At 36.9% G+C, this 14244-nt stretch overlaps 1 protein-coding gene across 1 annotated transcript in view; it reads right to left on the reverse strand.

Moving 5' to 3' along the window:
- Positions 1-14244, reverse strand: part of park (E3 ubiquitin-protein ligase parkin) — an 88428-nt gene that overhangs the window by 58539 nt on the left and 15645 nt on the right. Inside the window, exon 3 of the mRNA XM_089108113.1 lies at positions 11507-11683. Within this exon, the coding sequence (XP_088964239.1) occupies positions 11507-11683 (177 nt within the window). The remainder of the gene's footprint in view (positions 1-11506; positions 11684-14244) is intronic.

The raw sequence follows: 14244 nt of genomic DNA on the forward strand, positions 1-14244 counted from the left end.
TCAGAAAAGTCAGAAATAGCAAATTACATATGCCAAATCATAGGTTTCAGACAACAAACACCTATGAAAGGCTAAGAAATCCAGCTCAGAAAGGTCAAAAGTAGCAATCCATACACCCCAAACTATAGGTTTCAGACAACAAACACCTATGAAAGGCTAAGAAATCCAGCTCAGAAAAGTCAAAAGTGGCAATCCACCCATCCCAAATCATAGGTTTCATAGAACACACGCCTATGAAAGACTAAGAAATCCAGCTCAGAAAAGTCAAAAATAGCAAACTACATACCCCAAATCATCGGTTTCAGTCAACACACACCAACGAAAGACTAAGAAACCTAGCTCAAAAAAGTCAAAAATAGCAAACTATTCATCCCAAACTATTGGTTTCAGACAACATTCACCTACGAAATACTAGAAAACCTTAGCTCAGAAAAGCCTGAAATAGCAAACTATACATCCCAAATCATAATTTTCTGACAACGCATACCTATGAAAGGCTAAGAAATCCAGCTCAGAAAAGTCGAAAATAGCAAACTACACATCCCAAATCATAGGTTTCAGACACCACACACCTATGAAAGACTAAGAAATCCAACTCAGAAAAGTCAAAAATAACAAACTACATACCCCAAATCATAAGTTTCACTCAACACACATCAATGAAAGGCTAAGAAACCTAGCTCATAAAAGCCTGAAATAGCAAACTACTCATCCCAATCTATTGGTTTCAGACAACATTCACCTAGGAAATACTAGGAAACCTTAGCTCAGAAAAGCCTGAAGTAGCAAACTACACATCCCAAATCATAGGTTTCAGACAACACACATCAACGAAAGACGGGTGCTCGGGGAGAGCCTTGGAGGGTCTGTGAGCCCTTGAGGGTCGGTGGGCCTTGGGGAGCTCGGGGGGACCTTGGGGGACCGGGGGATGGGCTGTGGGGGGCCGGGGGTGGCATTTGGGGGTCTGGGTAGGCCTTTGGGGCGCCGGGAGGGTCTTTGGGGGCCTGGGGGACAGTTGGGGACCGGTGGAGGGCCTTTGGGACCCCGTTGGTCCTTTGGGAGCTCGATGTGCCTTTGGGGGGCCCGGGGATGGCATTTGAGGGTCTGGGTGGGCCTTTGGGGCGCCGGTGGCCCTTTGGGAGCGGGGGGGGCCTTGGAGTGTCCGGGGGGACAGTTGGGAGCCTGGGGGACATTTGGGGACCGGTGGAGGGCCTTTGGGAGCTTGGGGGGCTTTTGAGGACCGGGGGCTTCCTTCGGGGTTGGGGTAGGAGGATTGAAACCCTTTGGGGTTGGGTTAGAGGACCTCACAACACTGTTCAAATGAAACTTGTGTATTATAACGACCATACTCAAAACCTCTTCCAAAATCTCTTCAAAAATCTTCTTTTAAAATGTCTCTATCTGTTTCGCCGAAATAGTTCCATAACCTGTCTAAAACGGTTTCGCCCAAATAATCCCTAAACATAAATTCAGCGTGTTCCTTTGTTATTGGCATCTCTGCGCTAACGCATTTCAAATTAATAAGAAACGTTTTTGCGCGCTAAAACAATTCATCGCTAAGATGTTTCTTGCCTAATTGTTTCCATGGCCTTTGGTTATTAATATCCTTTGGAGTTCGACCAAAAGAGTTGTTCCCGAGGCAAAGACATTAATGATTTGGATCTATTCCTGGAGAAATGTTTCTAGGGCGAAAATTTTTAAAGTCTGACAGATGATGTCATTGATTGATTGATCTGTCAAGAAAGGGGAAATTAATTTGTTGTTTCTAAGGGGAATTATTGATTCACGATAGGTGAATTGAGGTCGACAGCACAGGTGTTCCAAATTCCGAGTTTTTGTTGTTGTACGTGCACGCTCTCAGCGAATGTCAAGGTCGATGTTGTTGTTGTGAAATTTAGGTCATTGACCCCATTAACTACGTGTTCTCCCTAATGAGTCCATGCCCATATTTGGTGCCCCGTCAGTATTCTATGCCCATATATGGACCATATACCACGTGGTTCGTACCGGTGTTGTAAGTGCACGCTCTCAGTGAATGTCAAGGTCGATGTTGTTGTTGTTGACACACTTTGATTACGCAATCAATTTAGGTCATTGACCCCATTAACCACGTGTTCTCCCTAGGGAGGCTATGCCCTTATAAGGAGCCCCCGTCAGTATTCTATGCCCATATAAGGAGCCCCCGTGGGAGTCGGACCCCCTCCTCTACTGATAGATTCGTGCGAAATCAGTCCTCCACCCATCCAAAGAAATAGTAGAACTTGAGATTATTTTTCTAATTCATTTGATTCACACTTTCAACCCCAGCTGTTTATCTATCTGAAGAAATTTGATATTTTGATAAGTTTATTTGTCTATTTGAATTTTTTGGTCAGAAACTACTACGACTTCTAACAACTTAATGCAGAACCATGCCACCTGAGGCCAACACAGGTACGCACGCTCCTTCTGCGTCCAATCTATTCAAAGCCTCCCTTTTTAAACCCTCCCAGAAAGTTTCCATTCCCCTTAAATATGTCTCTATAATATCCTCCCACCCCAACCGCGGATGACCTGCTTTCTCTTTAGCCTTATATGGTTGGCCGAAACGGAGAATCTTTGGGAATTTGTCATCTTTCATTCGCAGAAAGCACCTTAGCCATCTCAACCTTTCTCTCATTATAGCTCTAGAAAGCGGGATCGAACCACATTTTTCGTACAGCCTACTATCTGAAATACGGTCAGTCAGTCAGGTACCCAAAACAATCTGTAGGCAATTTCTCTGGAAAACATCTAGCAAATTCTGCGGAAAGGGGCATGGACGCTCCGTTTTTCGGAGTGTCCATGCTTCAGAACCATATTTTACCGCTGTCATCACTGTAGCTTCTAATATTCTAATCTTGAATTCAATATTCTAATCTTGGTTCTCAGACTTATATTCCAAACTTTTTTCAACTGTGAAAAAAAACACACTGAGCCTTGTCTATTCTACTTTTGACATCTTCACGGGTCCCACCGCCTTTACGAATAATACTACCAAGGTAAGTGAAGCTGTGCATTTAATCGTTCTTTCGTTATCCAGCGTCATATTTTTATCTTCACTTATTCCTAGCCTTAGCGACTTACGCTTCAGAACATTAATTTTAAAACCTATTCTAGCACCCTGAACTCGCAAAACCTCTATAAGTTCATTCATTTTGCTCTCACAATTTCATCTAGGATGCTTAAATCATCAGCATAATTTAAGTCCAGGAAAGTTCTTTTCACCTTTTGATTCCGTGTTCTCCCGTGCTCCTTAAGACAAACTCATAAAAATGACCCATATAAATGGGGATAAAACACAACCCTGCTTAACTCCTGATTTAATACGAGACCAGTTAATAACCTTATTTCCTGCCTTAACCACAGCAATGTTATTCTCGTACATAACACTAATCACTTCAATGAATTTGTCTGGTATACAATACAAGGATGAAACATTCGCTAAAGCTCTTCTATCAGCTGAATCGATCGCTTGCTCATAATCTATAAAACGGAAGACTAAAGGTGTTTGATGAGTTAGGCACTTCTCAATTAATAATCTAAGAGCAAAAATTTGGTCAACAGATCCTCTACCCTTCCCAAACTGCACTGTTCTTTTCTTAATACTTTGCCTATAGTATCTCTAAGTCTAAAAAGTATCATCATACTAAGTAATTTGCTACCTACAGAAACCAGGCTAATGCCTCTATAATTACCACACTCACTCTTATCAACTTTCTTATACATGGGTTTAATTTTGGTTTCCCTAAAATCGCTAGGTACTTCTCATTTTTCAAGAATCATATTTATAATCTTCAGTAACTTATTTCTAACCTCATTGCCACGGTATTTAAGAAACTCATTTATCATACTATCGGCACCTGGACCCTTATTATTTTTCAATCCTTTTAGTACTGTCACTAATTCTTCCTCCCAAAATAAATCTTCCTTCACATCCAAAATGTCATGAACTTTTTCTTTTTCCTCTATATATTTTCTGTAACTTTACCCCGGTTAAGCACATTCTCAAAATCTAAAGTAATCACCGTTCTGCTGCTTTGAAATGCGCATTTGAAAAAACTCTTAAGATTTTTCTTCTCTCTTTTATCTCTTGACAGATTCGTCCAAAATGTTCTCAAGAAGTGGTAAAATTAAAGAATTTTTTTAAAAGTGATTTGGTTCCCACTTTCATTTGCCAATTATTTTCAGTGAAATTAATATATTTTGTTCCTACCTTGTTTTGGCCAAGTTATGCACGCTTTCTTTTCTCTGTTAGTTTCAGAATCCTAAATATTGGACAACTGCTTTATTATGTTTGAAGCCCCCTCCTCAAAGGTATCATGTTGAAACAAAAACGTATCCTAAATACTGCAGAAAATCCATTATTTTGATATATTTAAAAGTCTGTTTTGAATGTTGAAAAAAATCATGTTGAAAAAAATGAATGTGAAAAAAGATAAATGCTTCCCTTTTCAATAAATAGTAGCATTGAAAGATTTCTTTTTAATTTATTTACAGAACTAACAGTTTTTACTTTATTTTAGGCGGAATAGAGAGTTGAGGCCTTTCAGAAAAATTTATCCCTAGAAAAATACTTTGCGTTTTTCCATCACGGTAAGAAACAATTTCAGTAATCCATTTTAGGTCCCCTCGTTTATTTTTCCGTCTAAATAGATGTTTTGTTCCTCCAATTTGTTTCAGCCAAATTTTGCAATTTTGTATTTTTTGTAAATTTTCCAAGTTTCTAATCTCCGTTACCTATAAGAGTCCTCTATACAGACTAGTACTGTACTATGGATGCAACCAGATTCCCTAAAATCAGCATTTATTATCCATCCCTCACACAAAATAAAACTGACAAACACTAGAGGAAGTCCAGGCCATGGTCCTCAAAAGCCGTAAAAACCAAGAATTAAAATTTAAGATGTAGAATGCAAAAACTGATCGCAGAGGTTGTCGTCATTTTCACAGCCTATTTTCAACAGACATACCCTTCCCCGGCTTCCTTGAAATTATAGGCATGCATTTGTCATACTTACGAATAGACGGAAAATACAGAAAAACTTGCCGTCGGAAGTTGTCTGAATAAAGGCCTAATCACAAAGAGATTTTACTAACACCGCGATTTAACTAAGACTAATTTCGTGAATCAGTTGAAACCAAACCCGTTCACAGTGTAGATTAAACCAGTTTCAAACAGTTCGTGGTAACGAATTGTAAGTAAGGAGCGACCCGGCTCAATAGTAACCGAAACTTTAAAAGACTAAATTTGTATACCAATAGATATATCAAAAGAATCGGCTTATTATGCTGATTTTAAGTATATAACTTTCATTAAGTTTAGTCTTACCAATTGAAGGCTAAGAGCCTGAGAAAATTTGCCGGATTTCCGAAAAAAGGGGGAAACATCCTCTAAAGTACTACAATCTTAATGAACATCACACCATCAGATTCAGCGTATCAGAAAACCCTACTGTAGTGGTTTCGAGCTCCTATCTGCAAAAGTATGGATTTTTTTTTTGCCACAAGTAGGCCTAAGATCACAGATGCGTGTTTATTTGTTTGTTTTTCCCAGAAATGATCGTACCAACCCAGTGGTCCTAGAATATCGGGAGAGGGCTCATTCAAACGGAAATTAAAAGTTTTAGTGCCCTTTTTAAGTGACCAAAAAGATGGGAGGGCAGCCTGGCCCCCTCCCCGTCTCTTTTTCCCCAAAGTCGTCCGATCAAAATTTTGAGATAGCCATTTTGCTCATCATAGTTGAAAGGCCCAATAACTATGCCTTTAGATTTAAATGACCCCCTTCAGTTCCAGGGGAAAGGTATTTAAGTCATAAAACTTGCCATTTTTTGCATACATTTTCGGGTGGGGGCGAACTTTTTGCTGAAGGTTTTTCCAAGACCGAATTTTCTACGGGGAGAGAAGTTTCCAGGGGGTGAACTTGTCAGGAGAAATTATACACTGGGAGAATTTGCCAGAATTCCTATACAAAATTCTTTTTAAATGTCTCGCTTTCTCTTTTGCGTCTCAATTTTACGCGTGGAGTTGTTAAGAGTAAGTGTCCGGAGTAGATTTTCACCGGGATTGAATTGTCTTGAGGATATTTCCGTGGGGAGAGGGATTTCTCCGTGTAGGCACGGTCAGACTTCCCGACTTTACTTAAAAACAATCATAAATTAAATGAAAAAAAATTAATTTTTTAAACTGAAAGTAAGGAGCAACATTAAAACTTACAACGAACAGAAATTATTACGTGTATGAAGGGGATAGCCTCCTCCTCAACACCTCACTCTTTACCCTAAAGTCTTAATTTTGTCCCAATTCCTTAAGAACGACTCCTGAAGCAAAAGGGTTGTTTAATTAGAACAATAGGAAGCTTTTCTAATAGTACTAAAACACTTCAGCGTTTTTTCCTGGACTTTATCCTGGAATTCCTAGACCCCATCTAGATCCTTGTTGTTCACGCCAAGGAACTTTAAGATTCCTGTAAATGTTTTCGGCAAAGGTAGTTCCAATGGTTTACTTTTTTTCAGTCCGACGCCGTTTTTACGGGTTTCAGTTTACTTATTTTTGTTTATTAAGGGCCGTGGTTCTTCCTTTCTAGGTTGCAACCAGTGTTCAATCCTACATGTAAATGTACCAGTGTTCGGTTCTATATGTGAAGTACCAGTGTTCAGTCCTATATATGAATCATTTGACAGTATTTTTTCACAAGGTGTTTTAATTTTCGATTACTATGAGCAATGGTTCAGCCTAACCCTGATCTACTTCAAGGCCGAATGTAACACACAGGAAAAAGCCTTCGGATTTTTCTTAGCAGGAACTAGTAAAGAACGAACTACGTTGTCATCGCTGTCTTGGTATATTAATCTTATTTTCTTTAAGGTATTCAATTGATCTTCTTTAATATATTGCAGTCTCTAGTTTCCTCCCCAGAGCATGGCCTTGTTCTTGTATTTACGCCATTTATATTCGTAGCCTATGGTTCTGACGTCATTCATCATCTTGAATACAAAAATGCAGTTTTTTGTCAAAAAAGTGATTTTATTTTAAAGATTGTATTTTGTTAATTGCAAAAGAAACTGAGATAAGAATTTCCTTTAAAATGAACCCTTAAACAGCTCTCATTGATGATCCAGTGCCCCGCTAGCTACGGAGAAGGGGAAAACGGAAAAAAAAATATTCTCATGTAAAAAAGTTATTCTCCTTGTTGTTCAACCCATGGGATTGTAAGTATCCTATATAGTTTTTCGACCAAAGGAATTCCAATGGTACATTTTTTGTTTCGATGCGATGCCATTTTTAGGGTGTCAGGCTTTTATTTTGTTACTATGGGCCGTGTTCGTCCTTTACTAGATTGCAGCTACCGCTGCAACCACGATATATAAAAAACTACATATTCGTTTCTGCTAATGAGATAAGGCGAAAGTGTCTCCATACTAATCCAAACAAGAAGAAGATGAAGAATAGATAATAAGCAAAAAAGTAGAATAAAAACCAACTAAAATATTGAAGGACCTACTGGAGCTCGTCAGAGCTCAAGAACATTTGTACGACAAGAGAAACAAAGACCACATGAGAAACAAAGACCACATCTCAGTGTTTAAATCAGCCATTGCGAATGGTGAAATCTGATCACTAGCATCAGTTAATGCCGGGTTCAGGAACGATCTGAATTTCGATGTTAGTGAAAGATCATTGCGGACGTAGACCTTCTAAAGAAAGATAGAATCACAACCCAGCACTGCCCACTAGGCAACCATAACAAAAGCAAGTGTGTATATAAAATATAAACTGGACCAAAACTAGATTGAGAACTCTGGCTTTTTGTATATTCCTTTACTGTCGAAATATTCTTCGTTTTGAAACAACTTTTTCATTTTATTGATTTGTTTTCCGTATATATAAAGCTCAGCCACCCTTTACTTGGTGATACAACAGGCGAAGGTGTTTTATATTGCGTATTATTTTAACTGCAAGTGCATTGAATAGACAGCGTTGTGTTTAACAATTGGTAAAAGATTGCACTTTTCTTTACTAAAAAACTAACATCTCGTTAGCTTTTATATATGAAGCTATTGACATATTTAAGATCCCCTATTAATTTTTACCAAAAGTTCAATCAGATCTATTGTCATTATCATCATTCTTCCTTATTTAATTTTTTTGTGTACTGGTAAACTCCTTTCTTAAGAAGATTTTAAAAGCTTTCATAAAGCTTAAAGCGGCTTAGCTAAAATTAAGTTGAGCTGTTTAACACCAGAATTGGAGCTTTGGCAGTTTGGCATTAACAGCTTCAAAATTACGGTCAGTTTATACTCAAGTATTACTGATAGAATATAGCTTACGGCTCTTGCCAAAAGTTCGGCGTAGAGAACGATGACACCAGACGCCTCCAGGTTGACCTATCGCTTCCCAGGCTCGAGGCTTCTTCCATTGGGATGATGGCTTTGGCAAGGAGTTCCTTGGCTTTGAATTTCCACCTAGTGTCCTTCCTCGATTTCTCGAAGATGTTTGATCTGAGCGGCATCAACGGTGTTCAGAACAGATTTTGCGGCTGGCCACGTCTTTGCTCGATACAGCATAATGGTGCTGACTGAAGCGTTGTAAATACGCATTTTAGTAGGGCGGTTTATAACTGATTTTCACCAAATGCAATTCAGCCTCCCAACAACTGCTGACGCTTTGGCTATTCGAAATGTAAGCTCTTTCGTGATCGAACCATCCCTCGACAGTTCAGATTCAAGGTAAGTAAAGTCTTTAACCACATCTATTGGGTTGCTCCCGATGCTGACTTCCTTTACAGTAAAGAGTGACATGGTGGGCTCGACAAGCATAACTTTGGTTTTCTGCCAATTGATCTGCAGACAAACTTTCGAGACTTCTTCTGAAAGCATATGAAGAGCTCCAGTGACTTCTTCGACGGTGCCCACGACTAAGACTATGTTATCAGCGAAGTGAGTAACAGTTAGTACCCGGTCTCCAAATTGAAGAACGGAATCAAAAATTATATGTTGTGCAAGTCATGATGCAGTCTATCACGCAAATGAAGAGCTCGGGAGCAGCGGTGCAACCTTACCAGACGCCTGTCTTCACTGAGAATGTGGGCTGCGTCTTACATTGACTTGCATGCAGTTCTCCATGCCACCAAACAGCTTTTCAAAAAGTGAGCTATATTTATGGAGTAGGCCTGCGGTTGTCAGTATCAGTCAGAGTGAACGCTGGCCTCTGAAAAGAATTTTACCATGTGAAAAATATTGACAAAATCCCTTAAAAATTCAACGACAGGAATAAAAATTCCTTGAATGGATCAAGGAAACTGAATTCCATTTTTTGGAATAAAATCATAGAACCTCACTTCATTGAATGTATATTCCTACAGCCGAATAAAATTCTACAATTGTATATTTTCTATACAAGGGTTAGATTTGCAGCTGTATCAATACTCTGAGTGAAGTCCGAATCTTTGATGTTATTTAGTGTACCATGATCATTTGTGACAATTCGACTGATATCATAAAAGTTGTAAATGAAAAAATAGTTGCAAACAGCCAACTTCAGGCATCTTTAAAGCAGCTATTCAGTGCTTTACATTTAGGCTAGCGTTAAAAAAAAATCAATCAAATGAGAAAGAATCGCCGTTACTATTATTTTGGTTAATTTTAATGGTAAACAAAATCTATGAAAATCCTGAAAAATAGCCTAAAACCTTCCAAAAATAGCGTTGGACGAAATGAAAAGAGCACTAGTGAAATCTCCGGAACCAAAAACCCTATTTTGTTGGATTACGGTCCCCCATCTTGAGTAACAAGGAAAACCACTTTTTCGCACGGGGAGCAGTGATGTCACCTTTTTTTTTATGCTCCTCCTTCACCTTGATTCCCTTTTTTTTTGTCGGCACTAGTGGTGCACTGAAACATCTTAGAGATATATAATTATTCATTTGAAAGAAAATTCATTTGTATCTATGCGTCCTTTTGTAAGTAACAAAACATTATATTAAAGAACAAACAATTTTTTATAAAAAGATTTTCGTAAGAGATAAGATTTTCTCCTATCATGCTAAAACAAAGCCCAGATGTCGCCGAAGTGCATCAGATGCTTTTGAAAACTTTCTCAGCGGGATAGCCTTATTGTAATTAGTAGGCATGTATACATTGATTAACTCAGTTCCCACTGCTAATACAGAAAATAATTGACTGTTTTTGATTGATAGCTTTTCTGATAGTTATATACATTTCAACAGCACAATTTACATAATTTTCCCCCTAAGTGGTCGTATCGGTTTTAGTATCTATGACGAATATGTGTGACAAAATTGTGTGACAAAATCACACAAGATGAAAAATGACTCTGGACAGCTAAAGAAAAAGGCATCGAACAAGGAGCAGCAACAATCACATTAAATTAGAAAGGAAAACGTTGCACAGCGAAATCTACGGCTAGAAGACAAAGCAAAATTACAATTTAATGAGAGAATGTGTTAGTTTGGTTTGCCTGAGTATGTGAAAGATAAACAGGAAAGCGGAATTGAATTTATGCCAGAGCTACTTAATTTAAATGAAATTGCTGACTTTTCTCCCTAGAATGAAGACGTGTTATTTTCGCTTCTGCAAAGATACGCAAGAAGAAGAAAATAAATTCACGCCTGAATTCCGTAACCACCCTGGAATAGAATGAACTTATTTTGGTGCCTGTGAAGGATAAACAGGAAAAAAGAATTGAATTCATGCCAGAAAAAATCATGCGAGTCACGTAACATTTATATAAACTTAAAAAGCAAAATTACATCATTTTCCCCAAGGAATTCCCGTATCATTTTTAGCATCTATTACGCATGCAAAATTACAAAAGATGACAAATGATTCCGGACAGCTAAATAAAAAGGCATGGAACTAGAAACAGTAAAAATCACATTCAATTGCAAACACAAATTTTCCACAACCAAATCTGCAGTTAGAATTCAAAGTAAAAATTAAAATGGAATGAGGGAACACGTTAGTTTAGCGTGTGTGAGTCTGCGGTCGATAAACAGGAAGGATGAATTAATTTTAGCACACATTACACGTGACATAAAGAGAATAAACAGGAAGGATGAATTAATTTTAACACACATTAAACGTTACACGTGACACGTGAAAAATTACGCAAGACCACAAATGCCTCTGAAAAGGCTAAAAAAAAGGCATGGAACAAGAAACAGCGACAAATCACATAGAATTGTAAACGAAAATGTGTTTTGGGGGTATTTAACAAGTACCATATATGTATATACATACATATATATATATATATATATATATATATATATATATATATATATATATATATATATATATATATATATATATATATATATATATATATATATATATATATATATATATATATATATATATATATATATATATATTTATATATATAGGTCTTTAGAAAATAGCAGATAGTTTTACAGAAAGAAAGCAATAAAAACTAGTAATCAAGCAGCAGAGTGTGAAACAGTTACCTTCACATGTCCCTGGAATTTGCTGCGGAGTTAAGACATCTCTCCATCCACAGGGGTCTCTTGACACGGTAAAGGCACCATCTTGACAAACAGAACAGCAAACTCGAAGTTTTCCCACTTTTATGCCACTGCATGTAGAACAATATACATAAAAATGAACTCGTCGAATTTTAGCAACTAGTAAAAAAAAATACATTAGACAATTAACTGTTAAATTTAAAAGTGAATCGAGTTGAGAGAACAAAGCACAAACTTCATTTTCAAGAAAGGCAAATCAATGAAGAGTATGCTGCCGTTTTGTTGATTTTGTTTGCACACAAAACTATAAACAGTTTTAAAAAAGAAGAGTAAAAATAACTGAAAAATATACGGATGAGGTTTTCTGTTTAGATAATATCATCGACATTGTCCGGATTTGACATTAAGCCATATCATGTATAAAGGCTTAAACTATTTTCTATTTGGCCTCTACTTCACATTTAAGATCATCCGTCCTTACGGCTATGATTCTAAGAAAAAAAAGGACGAAAATCTACATTTCAGAATCCCAAATTGACTAAATACAAAATTATATTGAAATTAACTTATATAGGTTACCTATATAAGTTCAAAAACAAAATCTCATTGCATGTTTAATACAGTTGGCCAGTCCACAAAATATGTTCTGCGATCAATTAAATACTAAGGTACTAAGGTCTAATGGCGCTATTTGACATGAGCCAATGTTATTCTTACGACCCAAGAAAAGGCCTAGTTTCACAAGACACACTAAAGCTCAAACTTTAAGAGCTAGAGAAGTCTAAATCTAGAATTGAAGTTAGGACCCGGGACAAATACGCTTGTGATTTTCTAACTTCATTTCTGCATAATGGAAAGGTTGATGCAGTTACTAGTTTTCTGCGCTAGGATACAATTTTCCATGATATTCTTTGTGCATAAATTTCAGAGCAACTGAGAATGTTAGGTCATAATAATAGCTCTGGTGAGTATAAACAGAAAAAAACATTCACTAGCAGCCTTTTCAACCCCTTATAATAGTATACACAGCATTAACCTGGTTTTCATAGGGATTCAAAATATTTAAAATGTAATAAGCTTAAAAGTACCCATCAAAAGTAACTTAGCATAATCAATTACCTATAATTTCAGAAAAAAAGGAGATAAACCCCAACAGTGACTCAATCTTGATGCAAATTACAACATGCAATTTTGGATGTCCAGGCACACTCTAGCATAATTTTGTAGCCCTTAACTACGAAAAAACAAAATTCTGTAAGGCGTATTTTTCTTTCGCTAGGGGTGGTCGTATCAAGTCAGTGGTCGACAAATTTTGGGAGGTTCTCGTTTGAACTGAGACCCCGAGTTCTAGTACCCTTTCAAAGGCTGAAAAAGATTAGAGGACAATTAAGCCCCCTCTTGAGCCCATTTTAATGCACGGAGCCCCATGGGACTAAACACTGGGTAGCATAAAAATTTCCAGGTAACCAATGTATAAAACAAAATATGTCTCCAAAGGTAGCACAGCCCATGCAGCCTCTGAAACAAAGGGTAAATATCTTGATTGTGTTATAATATTTTTGCTTGTTTCATTTTTGTCAGTGATAGTTATCTTTAAAAAGTTTCTATTCATATTTTGACTTTAGAGATGCGTTAGCAGTTCCTCCGTGACTAAACAATGAATTCGTGAGTTTACAAATAAAATGTATGTGTTATCATAACGTTATTTCGCCCTTTTGAGCTTGTATGAGAGGGGTTCAGCATTAAAGTGAGCCAAGTATATTATTTCTTAATTTTAGTGTACTGGTTTCCTCATATTTTTCAGTGTATTCGAATACTAAAATATATTTCATGTGTTACCTGGGACATAGCATCATTTGCTAAAGCCTTATGAAAATGTCTATGTCTGATTTCCTTTCAAAAGGTTGTAAACCAAATCCGCTATTTATTTCAGTTGCATTGTTCAATTTACATTTTACTAAAACCGTGTCCTGGTCCATCATAGCATGTTGGTTTTATTTCCTCTGGTTTAGTTTAACGTTGAACCATCCATATTTTTATTCCTTTCTTTCTCTTATTTTAGGATTTGGAGCAGTTCTTAGATAATCTTGGGCTATTTCCCTAAAAAGTTAAAGATGTCCATTCCTCTTTTGATTGGGTTAATAAAAAAAAAACTTCCCTTAACAAAAGTTTTGAAAAAAAAGTCAAGAGCGAGATTAAAGTCAACACCAGAGAAATAAATTCCTGTAATACGAGTTCTAATACGAGTTCTCGTAGTTCTAACTCGAAACGACCAGAAATTACTATTAAAGAATCAATGAAGCCGAAAGCAATCAGAAACTAGAATGCAGGACCATATCAAGCATTTAAGGATATCTGATACTGATACAGATAAATAAAACAAATCTTAAAACAAGTAAAAATTAAATTGAATATTCAAGTCACACTTAAAACGAACAAAATTACCAAAAACGGGATTTTGGCTACTGCCCCCTCCCCCTTAGCCGTAAAAACTCTAAAGCCATTTACGTCATTTGCATATTTGATTCAAAATTTTGTGTATTTTAACAATGTGCTTTAGTTTTTCAAAAGTTCGACGACAAAAAAACATAATCGCTATAATAATCAAGGTAACTGGAAAGAAGTATTGAAAACAAACTAAGTATTTAATACATAATGATATTAATTCCTAGGAACCTCAGCAATTCAAGATTTTATTTCATTGTACTTTTTTATTTTTT

Source organism: Artemia sp. Qi Xiang Cuo, chromosome 2 (genome assembly GCF_049724085.1).
Source record: "Artemia sp. Qi Xiang Cuo chromosome 2, ASM4972408v1, whole genome shotgun sequence".
In the NCBI taxonomy this organism is placed as follows: domain Eukaryota; kingdom Metazoa; phylum Arthropoda; class Branchiopoda; order Anostraca; family Artemiidae; genus Artemia; species Artemia sp. Qi Xiang Cuo.